The sequence below is a fragment of the Urocampus carinirostris genome, chromosome 2, assembly GCF_059441175.1.
Source record: "Urocampus carinirostris isolate Australia breed hairy pipefish chromosome 2, RoL_Ucar_1.0, whole genome shotgun sequence".
In the NCBI taxonomy this organism is placed as follows: Eukaryota; Metazoa; Chordata; class Actinopteri; order Syngnathiformes; family Syngnathidae; genus Urocampus; species Urocampus carinirostris.
This window is the reverse complement of record NC_142350.1, coordinates 47,595,653-47,614,184: the sequence shown is the minus strand read 5'-3', so window position 1 is coordinate 47,614,184 and position 18,532 is coordinate 47,595,653. Positions and strand designations below refer to the sequence as shown.

At 41.5% G+C, this 18,532-nt stretch overlaps 1 protein-coding gene across 3 annotated transcripts in view; it reads left to right on the top strand.

Moving 5' to 3' along the window:
- Positions 1-18,532, top strand: part of mdc1 (mediator of DNA damage checkpoint 1) — a 31,298-nt gene that overhangs the window by 2,069 nt on the left and 10,697 nt on the right. For 2 of the 3 annotated variants that reach the window (XM_088326798.1, XM_088326799.1), the window contains 6 exons: positions 4,962-5,113; positions 5,824-6,348; positions 8,331-8,394; positions 10,257-10,852; positions 12,919-12,981; positions 14,162-18,402. In XM_088326798.1, the coding sequence (XP_088182924.1) occupies positions 4,984-5,113; positions 5,824-6,348; positions 8,331-8,394; positions 10,257-10,852; positions 12,919-12,981; positions 14,162-18,402 (5,619 nt within the window). In that variant the 5' untranslated portion in view covers positions 4,962-4,983. The remainder of the gene's footprint in view (positions 1-4,961; positions 5,114-5,823; positions 6,349-8,330; positions 8,395-10,256; positions 10,853-12,918; positions 12,982-14,161; positions 18,403-18,532) is intronic. The other variant, XM_088326800.1, reaches the window with a different exon arrangement.

Below are 18,532 nucleotides of genomic sequence, written 5' to 3'. Positions count from 1 at the left end.
CGTCGTGGAAGACCGAGTGTTGATCGCCAACAGAAGTGTACCAGGGAAACGCAAGGTTGCAGATAAGTGGGAGTGGACCCCGTATGAAGTCATATCAGTCAAGCCTGAAATCAATGTCTATAGAGTCAAGGATTGCCTAACGGGCAAAGAGAAGGTAGTTCACAGGAATTTGCTGCTCTCTGTTAGCTTCTTGCCCTGTGAGGGAGATCTGGCCAGCGAATCTGAACACTCAGGGTGTGACACTGCTATGCACGGAAGTGATGTATGCCCTGATGTACCTGACGCGGTCGAAGACAGTGATGTCCGTACAGTAAACCAGGTGATACAGTCAGGTGAAGAGCAAGTTCATTCAGAGGTGGAGGATAACTCACTCGACAGTAGATCTGATGCCCAGTCTGACTCTCTCACAGTCGATGCATCCAGTCAATGAAGTCAGCACATCCCCGAACAAGATGTTGATCATACTGCAAGTGACAATACGGAAAGCCCACCACGGTGCTCTGAAAACATGATCCCTTTGGGTATGGGCCCACCAGACACTGTCCTCCCAGACGAGACCCCATTGAACACTGACCCCCCTGACATTGTTTTCCCCTGGTACTGACGCGTATGAGACTCCTAATACTGACTGTCTAGACTTGACTGTCCCAGACCCTCAAGTTCAGGTTATTTGTGCTCAACCTAGCCGTTATGATCTTAGGGTCCGCCAGTCAATCAGGCCTTCCAGTCGTCTTATTTGTCAGATGAATGACCAGTTGGTAGGTGACAATTCTGTGTCCGCAATATCTGCTAGTTCATTGTTTAAGTTCTTTAGATGCACTTTCAGTTTGAGTAACAAAGCTTGACCAAGAAACAAGAATTGTGCCTATGTGAGTACTTGAAACTACAGGAACATTGTTTGATATTTCAGAGATGTAACAGGCATCTTTGAGTCTGTGCTTAGTTAGGAGTTTGATCGCCTCCTTTCTTTTCACACTCCTTTTTTGAGAGTTTTAGAACTGACATGCACTTAAGTTTGTCCCTTGTAATACTGTACCAGTTTTTGTGTCCTTTTTTTTCTTTCATCAATATTTGCACATTTGCATGTGATTTTTTTCTGTTTAGTGTAGCACTCCTATATTAGGCAGAATTTCAGGGGGTGTATGTTACGGGTGTAATAATAACCTTTGTTTTATTGAAATTCCTGCTGAAATATGTGTATAGTTTTTGGTAAGTGTCCTGCAATGATGAGTCCAACAGTGCCACCTGCTGGTATGGGGTGGGGTTTGCTTTTGGCTTCTGACATGTGACCGGGAGGCGGGGTTTGTTGGCAGTCTACAGAGAGAGCTGCTAACGGTAAGACATATCTTTTGGTGCTCCACAAAAGAAGTTAATTTTAAACATAACCACAGCTGACAAATCTCTCAAAATGCACAGTAATGTGATTGATGTTGTCAAGCTGTTTGGATTTATTTTCGTTTTGTTTCTGTTTTACTAAAATGTTAATTCCGCTCGTAGAGATCAAAGCCAGCAGAAAAGCTAATGTTGTGACTCATTTCATCTGCAGGTAAATTGTATCCGTTTTTATACTCATTATTGTTCTTATTTCTATTTTCTCATATATATTTTAAAGGATGATGTTGGTTAAAATTCAGACTAAAGAAAAATATGTTGAATTCATTGTAAACGTTAAAAATCCACTATACGATCTCTTGTTAAAAGTATCTTGTTAAAATGGATGTAAAAATGTATTGTGATATTCTAAAATGTATTTTATGTAAATTGAAAAGAAATCTCTTTGATATGCTTTGTTGGGCAGTCTACAGAGAGAACTGCTAACGAGATCAAAGCCAGCAGAAAATCTAATCTTGTAACTCATTTCATCTGCAGAAACTGTAATTAAAAAAAAAAAAACTCATCCAGTCCAACGTGAATGTGGATCTTTGGTGGGACATGTTTTGTTATTTATTCCCCTTTTATTTTCTTTGTTATTGTATGTGTGTGTCTTGTTGTCGGTCACCCCTCTTGAGGGATATGACCAAGGTAGGTAGATAAACCACTTTAAAACGTAATAGAATTGAGAATGGTTTTGTCATTAAAATCATATGACAGGATAGATCGGGAGGCATTGTGTTGAGGATATATGGGGTGAGTGGCAGGCTGCTGTGTGTTGTGCAAATTTTGTATGAAGATAGTAGAGCTTGTGTGAGAGTTGGGAGAGAAGTGAGTGAGTGGCTTCCAATAAGAGTGGCTTTGAGTCAAGGGTGTGTCTTGTCACCTTGGCTGTTCAATTCGTATATAGATGAAGTGGTGTGTGAAGTGTGTGTAAGAGCAAGGAGAGCATAGTGTGTGAAGGGTGGGTTGCATGTAAGTCAGCTGTTTTGTGATGACACTGCTTTGGTGGATGACTATGCAGCAGGTCTGATTCCTTTGGTAGTGGAGTTTGATAGTGTGTAAGAGAAGAAAGCTTAAGGTAAATGCAGACAAGAGTAAGGTAATGAGGTGTTTGAGAGGTGGTGGGGTAGGTGGAATAGAGCTTTTGTTGAATGGTGTAAATTTGCAATAGGTAGATAGTTTTAAGTATTTGGGTTTGTATGTGGCAGCAGGTGGTGGTTTCGAGGAGGATGTGAAGAAGAGGGTGGTTAATGAATGCAAGGCAATTATTGTGCTGAACAGATTGTTTGAATGTAGAGATAGAATAGAATAGAGAATATACCTTTATTGTCATAGTTACAAATGGGCTAACATATTGTGACAACGAAATTGGGCATGACACTCCAGTTTTACACATTCATAGTGAGGTATGAGCAAGAAGATAAAGGAACAGAGAAGATAATGTTATAAGACAAGGGGGGTAAGGCTATAGTTATAATTTACATGGTATTTACACAAGAAATGTCGGCATGTGGGATGTTACATACAGGGTTGTCGTGATAACGTTGGTATCGTAACGGTTGTGCAATATTGCATTTGGTGCAAAGTCATCATAGTGCAAAAATAGTCAGCATATGCATTGGTGCAAACATAGACATCATAGTGCAGAAACAGGAAATGGTCAGACATTGTGCAATTTGAGCATTAAACGTAGTGCAGTCGGCATGTGCAAGAACAAGACATGAGTAACATTATATTCGTATGAGGTAGTGTTGGCACGAGTTTTCAGTTTTTTTGTGCGGTGTCTGTTGAGCAGTGAACAAACATAGTGCAGACAGCGTGTACGTGAGTACCATTTTACATACGTGTGAGGTAGTTTTTTTGCAACAGTTTTCAGTTTTTTTGTGCGGTGTCTGTTTAGGGTGGTAATGGCTGTGGGGAAGAAACTGTCTCTGAGTCTGTTCGTTTTTGCTTTGTGTGACCTGTAGCGCTTGCCAGAAGGCAGCAGGTCGAAGAGATGGTGGCCGGGGTGAGAAAAGTCCTTGATGATGTTTTGTGAATGTGATGGGAAAAAAAAAAAAAAGGGATTTTCTGCTCTGCTGAGGTAGCGAGAGCAGGCAATGTCCTCCAGACTGGGCAGAGAGCAGCCGACGATTCTCTGGGCTGTTTTGATGATCCTCTGGAGCTTTTTCCTGTCTGCTGCTGTGCACCCAGCATACCACACCGTGATGCAGTATGTTAGGATGCTCTCCACTGTGGCTTTGTAGAAGGACACCTGCAGCTGCTGTTTTAGGTTATTTTTCCTGAGCAATCTCAGGAAGTGCAGTCGCTGCTGGGCCTTCCCTACCACCGCTCTGGTGTTTGCAGACCAGGAGAGGTCGTCGGAGATGTGCACGCCCAGGAATTTGAACGAGTGGACTCTCTCTACACAGTCTCCCTTTATGATGAGTGGTGCTGGATTCCTGCCATTCCTTCTGAAATCCAGAATCAGTTCTTTTGTTTTTGTGGTGTTCAATATGAGGTGGTTTTCCGAACACCACGTTGAAAGTGACTCAACCTCATCCCTGTATGCCGCCTCGTCCCCTTCAGAGATGAGGCCGATCAAGGTGGTATCGTCAGCGAACTTAATGATAGTGTTTGTGGGGTGGGTCGGTGAGCAGTCGGAGCTGTAGAGGGTGAAAAGCAGGGGGCTCAGTGCACAACCTTGGGGGGAGCCAGTGTTCAGTGTTAGATCTGCAAATTGCTGCAAAGCGAAGATTATATGAAGGTGTGGTGGTATCAACAGTGATGTATAGGTCAGAGGCATGGCGTTTGAGAGTAATAGGTCAAATGTCTTCGAGATTAGATGTTTGCCTAGTATGTGTGGAGTGACTCGATGCGATCGGTAAAGGAATGAGGAAGTAAGGAGAAGAATTAGTGTGGTGAGAGAGCTTGCTGAAAGCGTTGATAAAAATGTTTCGAGATGGTTTGGACATATGGAAAGGATGCCAAAGGCCGTTTGACTAAAAGACTATGTAGTGCAGAAGTGGTGGGAAATAGATAACATGATTGGATGGATGAGGTGAAAAGTGCTCTGGATGTGAGGTCGGTTGATTTAATTGATACAAGAGTATGTGCAAGGGATAGATGTGAATGGCAAAGGATAGTTAGGGATGACTGATACCGACGCATATGATGCGAAGGGAGTAAGCCAGTGTATGCTGTTGGATCAGATACTCACCTCTTGTGCTGTGGGCTTAATGTTCAGGGTCAGGTTGGGAAGAGCGAAGGGGAATAAATGTTTGGTGAATGTGTTCTTGACTGTAGCCTCCTGCCAATAGCGGGGATAAGGCTTTGGTATATAGATAGATTGTCATTGATTAAACCACATCGAGTACAAAAATATTAAATATTGGGGATAAGATATATAAATAATATTTACTGGGTAGCTGTTGTAGGCTGGTCTGAATTGGTTCAATGGAAACTAGTGCATTGACATTAGCAGCAACATGGTTCAAAATAAGGATAGAATGAATACATTAATAAATTGGGGCCCAATTTCAAAGTCCAAAAAATGTCTTGTCCTAAACTTTGAGTGGGACGTTGAATCTGTGATCATGTTCTGTCAGACATCCGGTTTCTCGGTGAGAAATGGACGCCACTCAAGTCGTCAACGACTGCCTGTCTGTGTCAGATGAGGAAAACGAAGAAAAAACAAACGATGGTCGGCAACCTCTAGCCAAGCTGTGCATCTTCAAGAATGATCACGTTCCGGAAAGAGGTTAGGAGCGCGGCGAACATTCGGGGTCACCCTACTCACACATACAATGCGTCCCAAAATAATGCATACATTCATTAAATCTTTGCAGTTTATTCAATAAATTGATATTAACTTGGAAAACTGATTCACAGGGGAGAAACAATAAACATTTAAGGATTCTGACAAGCGGCACTGTGACTGAGTGCATAGCGGGTCCACGGCACAGTCCTGAGGTCATGAGATCAAATCCAGTTACCAGCCTTCCTGTGCAGAGTTTGCATGTTCTCCTTGTGCTTGCGTGGGTTGCATCTGGGCAATCTGGCCTCGTCCCACGTTCCAAAAACATGCATCTCAGGTTAATTGGCCAATCCAAATTGTCCCTAGGTGTGAGTGAGTTGTCTTTTTTTTGTGTCCTGCAATTGGCTGGCAACCAGTTCAGGGTGTCCCCTGCCCACTGCCCGAGGAGCTTCTGCACCCCCGCGACCCTACTGAGGATTCACTTGCTCATTCACACCTAGGGACAATTTGGACTGACCAATTAACCTGACATGCATGTTTTTGGAATGTGGGAGGAAACTCAGGCGGCACAGGGAGAGCATGCAAACTCCACACAGGAGGTTCGATCTCATGACCTCAGAACTGTGCCGCACACGCTCTAACCACTGCGCCGCCGTGCAGCCCAGTTTGTATACATATTTATCTTTTTTAACTGTAATTTCTCCCCCCCCCAGAATTTCCCCTTTTCTTGGGGGACAACGTGCTAGGTCGTGATATGGCCACATGCACCCTCCCCCTTCCAGCGCCTTCGGTGTCCAAGCAGCACGCCATTATTAGCATCTCCGTCCATCGGAAACGAGGATGCCACAAAGGAGTGGACGTACAAGCCGTGCTCAAAGATTTGGGGAGTATGAACGGCACCCGCATCGGACGCGTCAAGTTGATCCCAAATTTTTCCTACCCCCTTGGTGAGGGAAATCAGTTTTTCATGGCTGACATAGCTTGCCAGTACCTCAGTCTCGGAAACAACCTCGGAGATGGAGACAATCGCCCTGTTTGTGTCAATTTATTGGGTGGTTCTGTAGAAACGAAGAATGGCCAGGATTCTCCTCAAGGTAGAGTCAATGAGAAGCTTGCACAGAGCAGTTGTTTGTCCGTTGACGTTACTCCGGTCCAGAAAGATACTCTGGTCCCAGAATCTGAGTCTGACTCTGATGAGGAGATACCGGAAAACAGAGACTACCATCGCAAGTTTCAAGGTACGCATGTCTAATCCCGTTGCAAACAACGTACAGGGCTAGTAATCCTTGAAAATGCTTGAATTTTTAGGTTATGTTTATATATATATATATATATATATATATATATATATATATATATATATATATATATATACACATACTGCAGCCATATCCCCCTAGTGGGAGGTGGCTAGAGTCATTTCTGACTCTTTTTGGGATATTGATACAGAGGAGGGGATTCCCAGCCCCCTTCCCTCAACCCAACTTAGGTGTTGGGAGTAATTAGGTGACCAAACCCCCCAATTCCAACCCCTAATGCTGAACGCTAAGCAGGGAGGCAACGGGTACCAATGTCTTAGGTATGACTCGGTCGAGGCTTGAATCACAACCTCCCAGTCTCGGGGCGGGCGCCATACCCCCAAGGCCACCGAGGTGGTTTTGTTTTTAAGGATTAAAAAGTCTTGAATTTGGGGTAAAGTGCTTGTAAATGCTTAAAATTGTTGTCATGTTTCTCAACAAGTCTGCTTAAAAATGATGCCGACTCTGCTCTCTAGCGGCATCTCTTTGCAAGGACCCATACGAACCTTGAACCATTATTTAAATGGCTTTTACTCTTTTAGCTAGCTATCTAGCTCCCTTTTAGTTTTTTTACCTGAGTATAAACTATACATTACAATATTATTATCATTGATATAATCATATCCAAGTTACATTTTTACTTTTTCCATATTTTGCTTAAAATATTCCCGTTCCTACAAAAATATTTTTATAGCTAGTTATTTTGTGGTTGTTCCTTCCCTGTACAGTCCTTTGAGACATTTTGTGATAAAGGGCTTTACAAATAAATATAACTTGACTTAACCTTATATACCACAAAATACAGTGGATAAGAAAAAAAATGCATCCAGCATTTATTGTATTTATATGTGTGCATTACTACTCGTTTTTTTACGGTTTACTACCGTAGTAGTGCAATGATTGATCAATGAAAAAATCTTGCTGACCAAAATTGCAATACATTTTATGCAACGGTAATCGAACCTGCAGCAATGAGAGCGCTGACAAACTGCGCAATGATTGTACACACATAAGTACGGTAGCTCTTACTCTAGTTTTAATTCCAGGTGCCTTGTATATGAGAAAAATATGACCAAAGACTATTTTTGGGGGATACGCCTTATATTCTGGTGCAATTTATAGTGAAGAAAGTACGGTATTCTGTTCTTCTCTATGTATTTGGTGTGTACCAATGCAATATTTTTTGTTTCCTATATTGACATTACAGCCAACAGTATTTTCTGATATTGAAATTATCCGATACAGAAAAATTATATATGATCCTTTTTGGCTGTTTTGTTTTTTTCTTATTATTATTAAATATGAATTTTACAAAAAGTATTTGCTTTTTTGGGTGTTTATGAGTGGGTCTTTTTAGGCGGCATGTATCATTTTTGTGGCAGTGACATTAAAAGTATTAGCTTCTTTATTATTAATATTTTCAGAAATCGTATTAGTTTTTTTATCGTTCAAAAATTTGACTGAATTTCTCAAATTACTCTTTTAGGCAGCATATATCTCACTTTTTAACAACTTATCGCTCTTACTATGTTATTATTATGTCATTTCCAGGTTGGAACTATTAGAAGTAGGGTTTAAACAGGCTTATCACCCACTTAAATAGCGTAACAGTTAGAAATGAAATTTTCAAAAAGATCACAATGACCCATTATTAGTGAGCTTTTTTTTCCAGAACAGGTCCCTGGGCTACTTTGATTTTCTTGGAGGGCTACTTGGTGCCAGCTAGACGTTTTAAATATAAAATCAGGAACCAAAAATCAAATGTACCGCTTGTATGAGAATGCAATTATTGTGGATAATATCTGTGATTTAAGATTAAATCCGATACTGGTTTACTATCGGATTGGATCACTCCTTATATGTACTCAGTTAATACACCTAGTACTTTATAGAGTCTTCATAATTTCTTTGGATGCTTCTAGGGGCACGTTCCAGCTCTACCTGCTCAAACATCTTGACACCTGCAAGCAAAATAGTCCCTGAAAGGTAAATTTACCTGACCTTTTTTTTTTTTTAAATAGCACAGATTGTCAATTATTTTTGGCCATGTAACTTAGCCAGCTAGCAATTCTTGTGGTCTCTTATCTATTGAGTTTAACAACCTTTTTTTCCACGGTTAGCATGTTCTTGCTTCTCCCTTTAGCATCACAGCAAGCTTTAGATCCATAGTGAATAATTAGAATAGAAAAATATTATATTGAATTGCTACTCACAAAATCTTTCAAAGCACAGCAATGAAGAGAAAGGCACTGTGTGTGGTAATTCAACCAATAGCATTACAGCATTTTTATGATGCCAAGATGCAAACTAATAGCAGACCAGCATTTTTTATGATCTCGACCAATAGCTGAACAGTACTTTAGAGATGCAACTTGTCATGTGTGCGAACACCGCAAACTTTGAATTTTATACATTGTTTTGAGTTATGAGTTAATTGGTTGTTTATGTCATGGAATGGGCAACTGTCTTAGAGTGGGCAAAAGTATTTGTATTCCAAGCTGTAAAGTGAAAATGCTGTAAAACAGGAAGTTGTTGTGTCCCAGGGATCTACTGGAGTTTCAAATGTATTCACATTTTCCTTAAATTGATGCATTGTTTCGCAAAAACAAAATCAACGTCACTTTAAAATGCTAGCTAACTTACACTGCTCAGTTTTTTTTACCTATTTTTTTTAAGTTAAATAAATTTGGATGTGTGGCCTCCGTCCAAGATTGCGAAAAAAAATGTCGAGTAACAAGGGTCCAAAAAACATTTTCTTCCACACCGTCAAGTGAAATTGAAGGCGGGGACGCCACATCCCGGATGTCTTCTTTAATATGGATTTCCCTGGACTAGCGTGTCAAACATATGGACTAAGGGGTTGATCAGACCTGTCAACAGATTTAATCTGGCCTGAGAGACAAAGCTGAGAGAAGCAGAAGAGAATAATGAGCCACAATAACCTGCTGTTTTAAATATGACCACTGGATGTCGCCAAACCCAGGCACCACAGCTGTATTTAATGACTACCATTTACTGTATCAACCGAAGAACATTTGTTGAAACACTTATCCCGATGTAATTTGGTGTATAACAGAAGTCACGGACGTGTTCTTTAAAGCAATCCGATCGTCTCTCTTAGCTGTAGGATGTAAAACTGTAAAGAAGCTTTAGCTCCTTCCTATAATAGATATGAATTTAACGGCTGAGTTCCCAAATTCAGAAACTTTTCTATTAAAAGCAGGAAAAGACATTTAAATCATTAAATCGTTTGCATTCACATTAGGTTTTGTCTGCTCTTTTTGTCAATCCTGTTTGCTTGAATTTTCCTATCTATCTACCCACCCTGGTCATATCCCTCAAGAGGGGTGACCGACAGCAATACAAACACATACACAAAAACAAGAAAATAAAACAGGGAGAAAGGAGCAAAAACACACAAAGAAATCTTTGGACCATGGCCAACCCAAAAGCCCAAACAAGTTAGGCACCTCGACACCTAAGTTGGTCATGCTTTCGTCCCTCCAGATGAAACGGACACAAGAAAGCGGCCGTGTCACTCAGGTCAGGGTGACACGACACACTCTTCTGTTCAACAGCAGGGCACGACAGCTTTCACTGGTTTACCCCTGCCGCAGCATACGGGTGGCCTGCCCATCCCTTAGAACCCGTCCAACATCCCACTATCCTTTCACAACACCTTTCCACTCATTTCTATCACCAACAAGAGCTCTAGCTTCCACCTCTTTCCTCAAGTGCACTCTTAACACCATCCATCCACATCAATCGCGGCCTTCCTCTTGGTCTCCTTTTGGTCTCTATACTCTTGCCCTAGATTATCTAATTAATAATCTGTGTTCTTTTCCAAGTCCCACTTGTGTAGATGGAATTCCCAACACACCATCATCATCAACACCCATTTGGCACATCACCTCCAATAATAAAGAACCAAACACGAATGCTGATGTACTTCAAAAAAAGGAAATTCTTGCCTTTGTGGACGAGAGCGAAGAGGAAGAAGATGTCCCAAAAAACGACCACACTGCGCAAAACGAGGCCGGAATCACAACGGACGAGTTGCCGCAACTGTCCTTAAGCAACATCGCACCAAATGTCGTCTCTAACTTTAACATGGACAGCGACACGGATGTGGAGGAGGACGGGGGGTTTGGGGAACCGTCCCCTGTTAAGAGGACGGACTTTTGCATGGAAAGCGATACAGATGCTGACGAAGACAAAGCAGGTGACGTTTCTGCACCAACCGCATCGCCTGGGATTTCCGATACGGATGCTGACGAAGACAAACCAGTTGACGTTTCTGCACCTACCACATCGCCTGGTGCGGAAAACCCCAATATTGGTCCTCCGTTGCTGCCCGAAGATTTCCTGCTGGACAGCGACACCGACGTGGAGGAGGAGGAGGAGAAGGAGGATGACTCTATTGGCCATCCAGTGCACTCAAAGAGTTAAGAAACTATATCATTTTCTCAAGTAGTTGCTTGACTAAGATTTAACCCTCATGTTGTGTTAGGAATTGGCATGAATTTTGACCCGGGGTCTAACTCAGTCCTGACCAATGTTGATAGTAACGTCGTTATAAATAACACTATGACGTAATGGCGTTATTTTTTTCAGTCACGGGTAATTTGATTCATTCCTTTTTCTGTAGTTACAACGCCGTTATCGTTGCTGATGGTCAAAAGCGTTGCCTTACTTTGCCCCCCTTGGTGAAAACAGCGTCAGGTCTTTCCGCTCCTCTCAGAGTTGTTTATGTCACGTCTTTTCGTATAATGTCACCATTCAATTTCGCATTTACCATAGAATTAGATAACGATTACGATAACTGAATATTATTTAATAATGCGCCAAAAGAAGAGGCAAATGAGGGCTGAACGAGACGGCCCTATGAGCTGACTCTTGAAACTGAACAAAAGGGAGTCGTATCCCAGTAAGCAACAGCGAGACGCCTTTTTGCGCAATATGCTTGTTTTGTAGATTCTGTGTTGTTGACTTTAAATTTGTTGAGTTTAAAAAGGTTAAAATTGTTTTGTATTTGATCTTTTTTGTAGATGTATTCCAATTATATATCCCGTGGTTTTCAGTGTTAATTTGTTAATATAAGAATGTAAAGCTTTTTTATTTTTACTTGTATCTCTCTCTCTTTTCATAATTGTATTTTCTTCTTTTTTTCTTTATTTTCTCCCCTTTTTAAGTCATTCCGTGCATATTGTTACAGAGGTTACTAGTAATGTAGGGGTTAAAACAACAAAAACAACCTAAAGAGCCGTTTGGGACCCGAAAGAGCCAACTCTTTTTCGTGAGACAAGCCCAAAAAAATTGAAAAAAAAAGTTTCTGAATTCCCATCTTATCAAGTAAACTTCGGTCAAAGACAACATCACGGTGTTTCGTATTTGCTCATAAAATTTCTAATTCTTTTACATACAACTTATTTTTAAAGTAACGGAAATAATTTCCTTTCCATGGTTACTAGCTACTTTTACTATGCAGTAATTCAGTTACTAACTCAGTTATTCTTTGGAAGAAGTGGTGAGTAACTATAACTAATTACTTTCACTCATTATATCCTAACAAATTTTATATGCATCCATAATCCTATATCGCCAGTGTAATTTGATTTTATGTACCCTGAGACGCATCGGATTTTACATTTTCTGGATTCAAACGGCAGCTTGAAATCCTTAAAAATGCTCGAATTGTGGGTGAAGGCCTTGAAAATGCTTGAAATTGTTGCCATTGCCATGTTTCATAGGAGTCTGACTCTATAGACCACGAAATAAAGAAAAAGTGCATTAAAATGACGTCAAAATTCCTGCCCTCAGTCCTTATGGTGTTGTCATGTGAAGCACAAAGGCCCCCTCCTGGTTGCACCCAAGAGGACAGCTTTCTTTAGAAAACTGGCTCTTTTGGCTCGGCTTGCTGAGAAGAGACGGTTTCTCAGATTTTTTTATGATATCATCAATAATAATAAAACATTATGCACAAATGTTTTTCGTATTTTCACATGTTTTGCAGGGATTCCTTATGGAATATAAATTCACAGATCTACCAAAAATTGTGATATACATAACTATTTGAGCTTTTAAAAAATTAACTTTGACGTGTATATAACCGCCAATGGCAGTGAATGAGATAAAAACTGAAGCTTATCTCATTCACTGATGTGACTCCCAACACAACAGATAAAAACTGAAGCTTATCTCATTCACTGCCAGCCTCGCTAAAATGTATCTTTGATGTCTATAGCCAACAATGGCAACCCAACTAAAATTGATCTTTGACATCTAGAGTTGTCCATGGCCGCCTAGCTAAAGGTGATCTTCGAGGTTTGTAGCTGTCTTTGGCAGCCTAGCTCAAATTTCTTTTTGACATTAGAGCCTTCCATGGCAGCTTAGGTAAAAGTGATTGTTGACAACTGCAGACGTCTGTGGCAGCAAATAAGTTAAATTTGGTAACGATCCCTTTTCTGTTCGTAACGGATGCGAATATAATTTACACTTTATTGTTTTCAGCTGGAGAATTGGCTGAGATGGAGACCCAAGCCTTCATTTCACCCTATTTGGATCCATTTGAACGTAAGTTAGCGAACCCTTCCACAATCTTACATTAGTAGTTAACTCTTTTGAAAATAGGATGAGCTTTTAAATTTATGAGCGTTAACAGCTAAAGCAATGCTGGCGGCATAATCGAAGCTAGCCACCAAAGCGATGTTATTTTTTATTGCAGGTAGCAACTGTTTATCGATGTAATTTTGAAACACATACATATTCATAAAAGGAATTGTTTTTCATAAAATAAGGTAAATGCTTGACCATTAAATTTAAAAGTTTAAAACATGGTAAAATAATACCTGAACATGAGATTTGGTTTAGCTAACTTTGCTATATTATACCAACAGAGAAAAAATGACTTAAATACAACTTATTTCTTTGTTTCTTTATTTTTAGTATAATGAATAAAAAGTCTTATAATTGAATGTTTTTTATCCAACGTATCATATAAAGTACAAACAAAATGTTATAATTAAATATGTAAAGATATGCGAAAAGTAAAATATAATTGCTGTCAAAGCAATTGAAAAATGGGTTAATTTTTTGTTATTATGATTTTTTATTTTATTAAAAGAAAATTAACATACGTGAAAAATAAGACTATATTTAAAAGAATATGTACGAATATAAAAGTAGTAACGGTAAAATATAGTGAAACCAGCCTAGATGGTAGGGCGCCCGCTCCGAGACTGGGAGGTCGCTGGTTCAAGCCTCGGCCGAGTCATACCTAAGACTTACAACATTGGTACTCATTGCCTCCCTGCTTGGCGCTTGGCATTAAGGGTTGGAATTGGGGGGTTTGGTCACTTAATGACTCCCAACACAGCAGTTGGGTCTAAAATGGCGGCGCCCTGTTTGGCTGCGGCTGCGGCTGCATCGGCTCGCTACAGTTTAACTGTACGGGTCAGGTGTATCGACATGTCGTTCTGTGTGCATGGTTACAAAGAATGACGATAAAAAGTAAATTCTATTCTACAATTAGAAAAAGAACTCTTAAAAATAGCAAAATGATTTGGTTCAGCAAAACTGATTTTACCAACCAAATAATCCAAAATGGGAGTAATTATCATTACTTATTATGTTTTGGTATTTTACTAAAATCAAATGTCAAATTTAAGGCCAGGGACTGCCAGAAAAGAATTTAATAGAATCTGCCCAAACGCAAGCTAATAATTACAAAATTACATTGCTCTTTGTAACGTAGGTCGTCTCGACAGCGAAGGAAAATCTGGAACCTCGGCCTTAAAAAGCCTGAAGGACAACGACTTTGTTGTGAGGGAGACACCGTCTTCCGTTCTTCATCCGCAAGGTCAGATCCAGAATTTCAATTATGACGCCAGCGGTGCCTCGGGCAATATATCATCTGGGGAGGACGTCGGAGAACTGTCTAGCAGAGAAGCGTCTTTCCAGCTGGGGTTGTCTGACAGCAGCCACCTTCAAAGTGCGGCCCATGCTCTGGCTATGGAGAGCACGCAGGCCTTTGTCTCTGAGGACCAGGCACCTGGAAGAAGTTCATTGGTGCCCCAGGCGAGTCAGAAGGTCAGTTTTGCTTTGCAAGAAACACAGGCCTATTTATCACAATCTGACTGTATATCAGACTTTGGAGAGGATCCAATGGATTATTTAGAGACGCAACCTTATGACTTGCCCACCTCTTCAGCCATAGCTTTGGCTAACACTCAAGCCTTTGATACCTATCGCAAAGCAACCAGCCCTGTGGCGCCTTCGATACCGAACCACATTGGTCTGAAGACAACTGTCAGCAAAGAACACGAGAACACAGCACAAGCGCTAACTAGTACTGCCTTCCGGCCTGGATCTTTAAGAAAACCTGAGGACTGTGTTCCTATCTTAACTCATACTGTTATGTCTTTTTCATCTGTCGTGGACAAAAAGTCTCCAGGAACTCCCATAGATAACAGGATTGGAGGAAATCAACTTGAAGATAAGCCGAAAAGCAATTTAGAACATGTTGACGGGTTTCTATTCAGTTCTTCAGGTTTGGATGATAATTGTCATCCTAAGAGTATAACTACTACTTTGCCTTTGGCAGTTAGCAAAGAAAGCGGCAATGACAACCAGCTTCCCGTTTTAAGTGAAGGAAAAGTCCAGCTTGATGTTGACGTTCTACCCAATGTAACTTCTGATGATATGTCTTCCAATGTATCTCCTACCCAGGCCATGTCCTCCTATAAAAATGATGAAATGGAGAGAAAAACCTCTACTAATGTCTCACATGAAAGTAAAGGAATCAGGGATCCTAATACAAGTTGTCCCAGTTTGGCTCTTGCAACCCAGCCTTTGGATCCAAATGAGTTCACAGAAAGTGATGAGGAACTTATTATTCCAGTCTCTCTTGAAAAAAGACATTTAGCGACTAGTTATCATTTGATGAGTGTAGCTCCAACCCAGCCTATTGCAATAAGTGAAAGTGAGGAAACTGATGTTGAAGACATAAATGAAGTGAAGGCTCATAAAGAGATACAAACCCATGCAAGTTCTTGCCGTCTGCAAGTTAACACAGCCACTACCCAACCTATGGCAACCAGTGAAAATGAGGAAAGCGACCAAGAGGAAAAGTCAACACACGATGTGGTCGCTAATCAAAAAAGAAAACTGCTGGAAATCGATGAGTCCTTTTGCAGTACTCTCCAAATATCTGCAGAAAGTACTGATGACGGAGGACCGCTAAATGAACCAACTGTAGACCATGGGAGTAGTAACGAGCCCCAGTCAGTGACTTCTGCCATAAACCCAGAAGAAGCGTCTAATCTGTACACCCTCACTACTAAGAATACTGAAGAATCACATTCTTGTGAACAGGAAGAAGCACCCAATTCTTTAAGGGATTCTGAAGGGTCTGACGGTGAGATCTTGGTCCCTCCCTCAAGGAAACAAAGATCCAAACCGTTCGAAATTGAAGACGTGACGCATTCCCTACACAGCACTCTTGAACTCCCAGCAGAAAGCTGGGTCGTTGGAAGATCGCCAAAGGAAGCAACTGAAGGACAAGGGAGTAGTAACCAACGCCTCTCTGTAACATTACTAAAACCAGAGGAGGAAGCGCAGCCAAATATTGACACTAAAAATGTTTCCATTGAATCTGGTCCTGGTGAATTGGAAGAAACGCAACATTCTCTGAGGGATTTTGAAGACTCTGACAACATGATCTCTGTGCCTCACTCGAGGAAAGTAAAATCCAAACCGTTGCAAATCGATGATGAGACACAGTCTCTTAGCAGTACTCTAGAACTCCAGCCTGAAAGTTGTGATAATAGACTACCACAGGAACTTGAGGAAGACCAAGGGAACAGTAACAAACCCCCATCTGAAACTTCTTCCTTAAAACCTGAAGATGAGGCTGACAGTGAGATCTTGGTCCCTCGTTCGAGAAAACGAAAGTCCAAACCGCTAGAAATAGAAGATGAGACTGAAACGCCAGTAGGTTCACTAGAGGAGGAAAGGATGAGCAAGATCCCAAAGCCCTCAACCTCTGCTGCTAATCAACCTTTGGGATCTATGCGACATGGCACATCTGTAGTTGGAACTAATGTCATTGCTGAATACTTACCAGAAGGAAAGGAGGACCCAATGAAAAATGGAATGGAATCTAGAAGCTCTAAAACCAAAGGAATAATGGTAAAGTCGAGGCCTGCTGAGTGTAAGCTGCATATCAAAACTTCAACAAAACAAACCAACGTCCTTGAGTGTTTGGAGTCCAAAAACACGAAAAATGCAAGAAAGCATCAAGAAGCAAAAGAACCACCCGGCACTGAAAGACTGGAAACTGAATTGAGAGAACCAGAGGCCCCACTTAGAGGCCAAAGGGCATCTAGAAAAACCCTAAAAGGTCTAAGTCAGGACGAAGCCTTAACAAAGCAAACCAACGCTCTTGAGGTTCTGGAGCCCAAAGGACAACAAGAAAAGATCACACAGAATCGAAGAAAAGGTAGAAAAGAAACTGAACAACCAGGTAAAGAACACGAAAGACTGGAAACAGAATTAAAAGAACCAAAGGCCCCCCTGGGGACCCAAAGAGCATCCAGAAAAAACCTAAAAGGTCTAGTTCAAGACGAAGCTTCAACAAAGCAAACCAACGTTTTTGAGGTTTTTGAGCCCAAAGGACAACAAGACAAGAACACAGTGAATCCAAGTAAGGGTCAAGAAGAAACGGAACAACCAGAAGAAGGACACAAAATACTGGAAACAGAATCTAAAGAACCTGAGGCCCTGCCAAGGACACAAAGAGCATCCAGAAGAACTCTGAAAGGTCCTAGTCAAAATAACGCCTCTACAAAGAACAACAAAGTTCTTGGCGTCCTGGAGCCCAATGAACAAGACAAGAACACACAAAATTTAGTAAAGGGTCAGGAAGAAACGGAACAACTAGATAAAGGATACAAAGGACGAGAAACAGAATCTAAAGAACCTGAAGCGCCACAGAGAACACAAAGAGCATCCAAAAAAACCCTGAAAGTTATGGACCGAGATGAAACCTCCACAAAGAATACCAAAGTTCGTGACGTCCCAGAGCCCGAAGGACAGCAAGACAAGAACCCACAGAATCTAAGAAAGGGTCAAGAAGAAACCAAACAACCGGATAAAGGAGACAAAGGAATAGGAGAAGAATCTAAAGAACCCAAGGCCCCACTGAGGAGCCAAAGAGTATCTAAAAGAACTGTAAAAGGTCTATGTCAAACAGATGTCCCAGCCAAAAGGACACGGTCGCGCTCAAGCTCCGTCAGTTCTGAGGCGTCATCTTCTAGTGTTCAATGGTTGGCAATGTCAAACGGGTGTCTCCAGGCATCCATCGCCGGACAACCCCCAGGGCAGGACAGCCAGGACTGTTCCCCCCTCGGGGCACCTTCACGATCCATTTCTCCCAACTCCCTTGTTTCGGAGATGTCTTTTCGGAGCCCTGGCTCACAGAGAGGCCGAGGAGGTTGGCGGCAAAGCGGGAGACGCAAAACAGAATCTGGCCCCAGCATTAGTCAGACATCCCCACCGCAAAACCCCAGGGGTAAAAAGACTGTAATGACCATCACTGATCTTTCTCATGAAATTGTAAAGGAGACGCCAAAATCCAACCAGGTTCCCATCCTTAGGGGGAGGAGGCGAGCAAGTCTAAAAGAACCTTCGGATAAGGATCGGTCTGAAGGCAACAACACCGCAGGTGGATCTCCCCCACCTAAAAGAAACATCAGGAGGACAGTGCAAATTTGTGAAGCGCTAAACACTCCCCCGGGTAGCGTCGAAGCGGAGGCTAAAAACAAGAAGAAAGGAAGGAAGAGGGTCGTGGAGGCACAGGTACAAGATGAGAGTCCAGTTTCTCTCCAAGCAAAGAGGAGAACCAACGCTTCCTGTACTCTGAGGGACAGGAGCACCGAAGAAACCTTAACGGATGACAGCGCGCCATCTGGCTGTGCTTCTGGTGAAGAGGCCTCAGTAAGTGAATCCCTGTTTTTTGTTTGTCTTTTTCAAACTAGTACAGAAGACCCCCAAAATACTACATGAATTCCTTCTAATGTGGGGATCACAAAGTAAATTTTTTGTGTAGCGGATGGAGGGAAAGCAA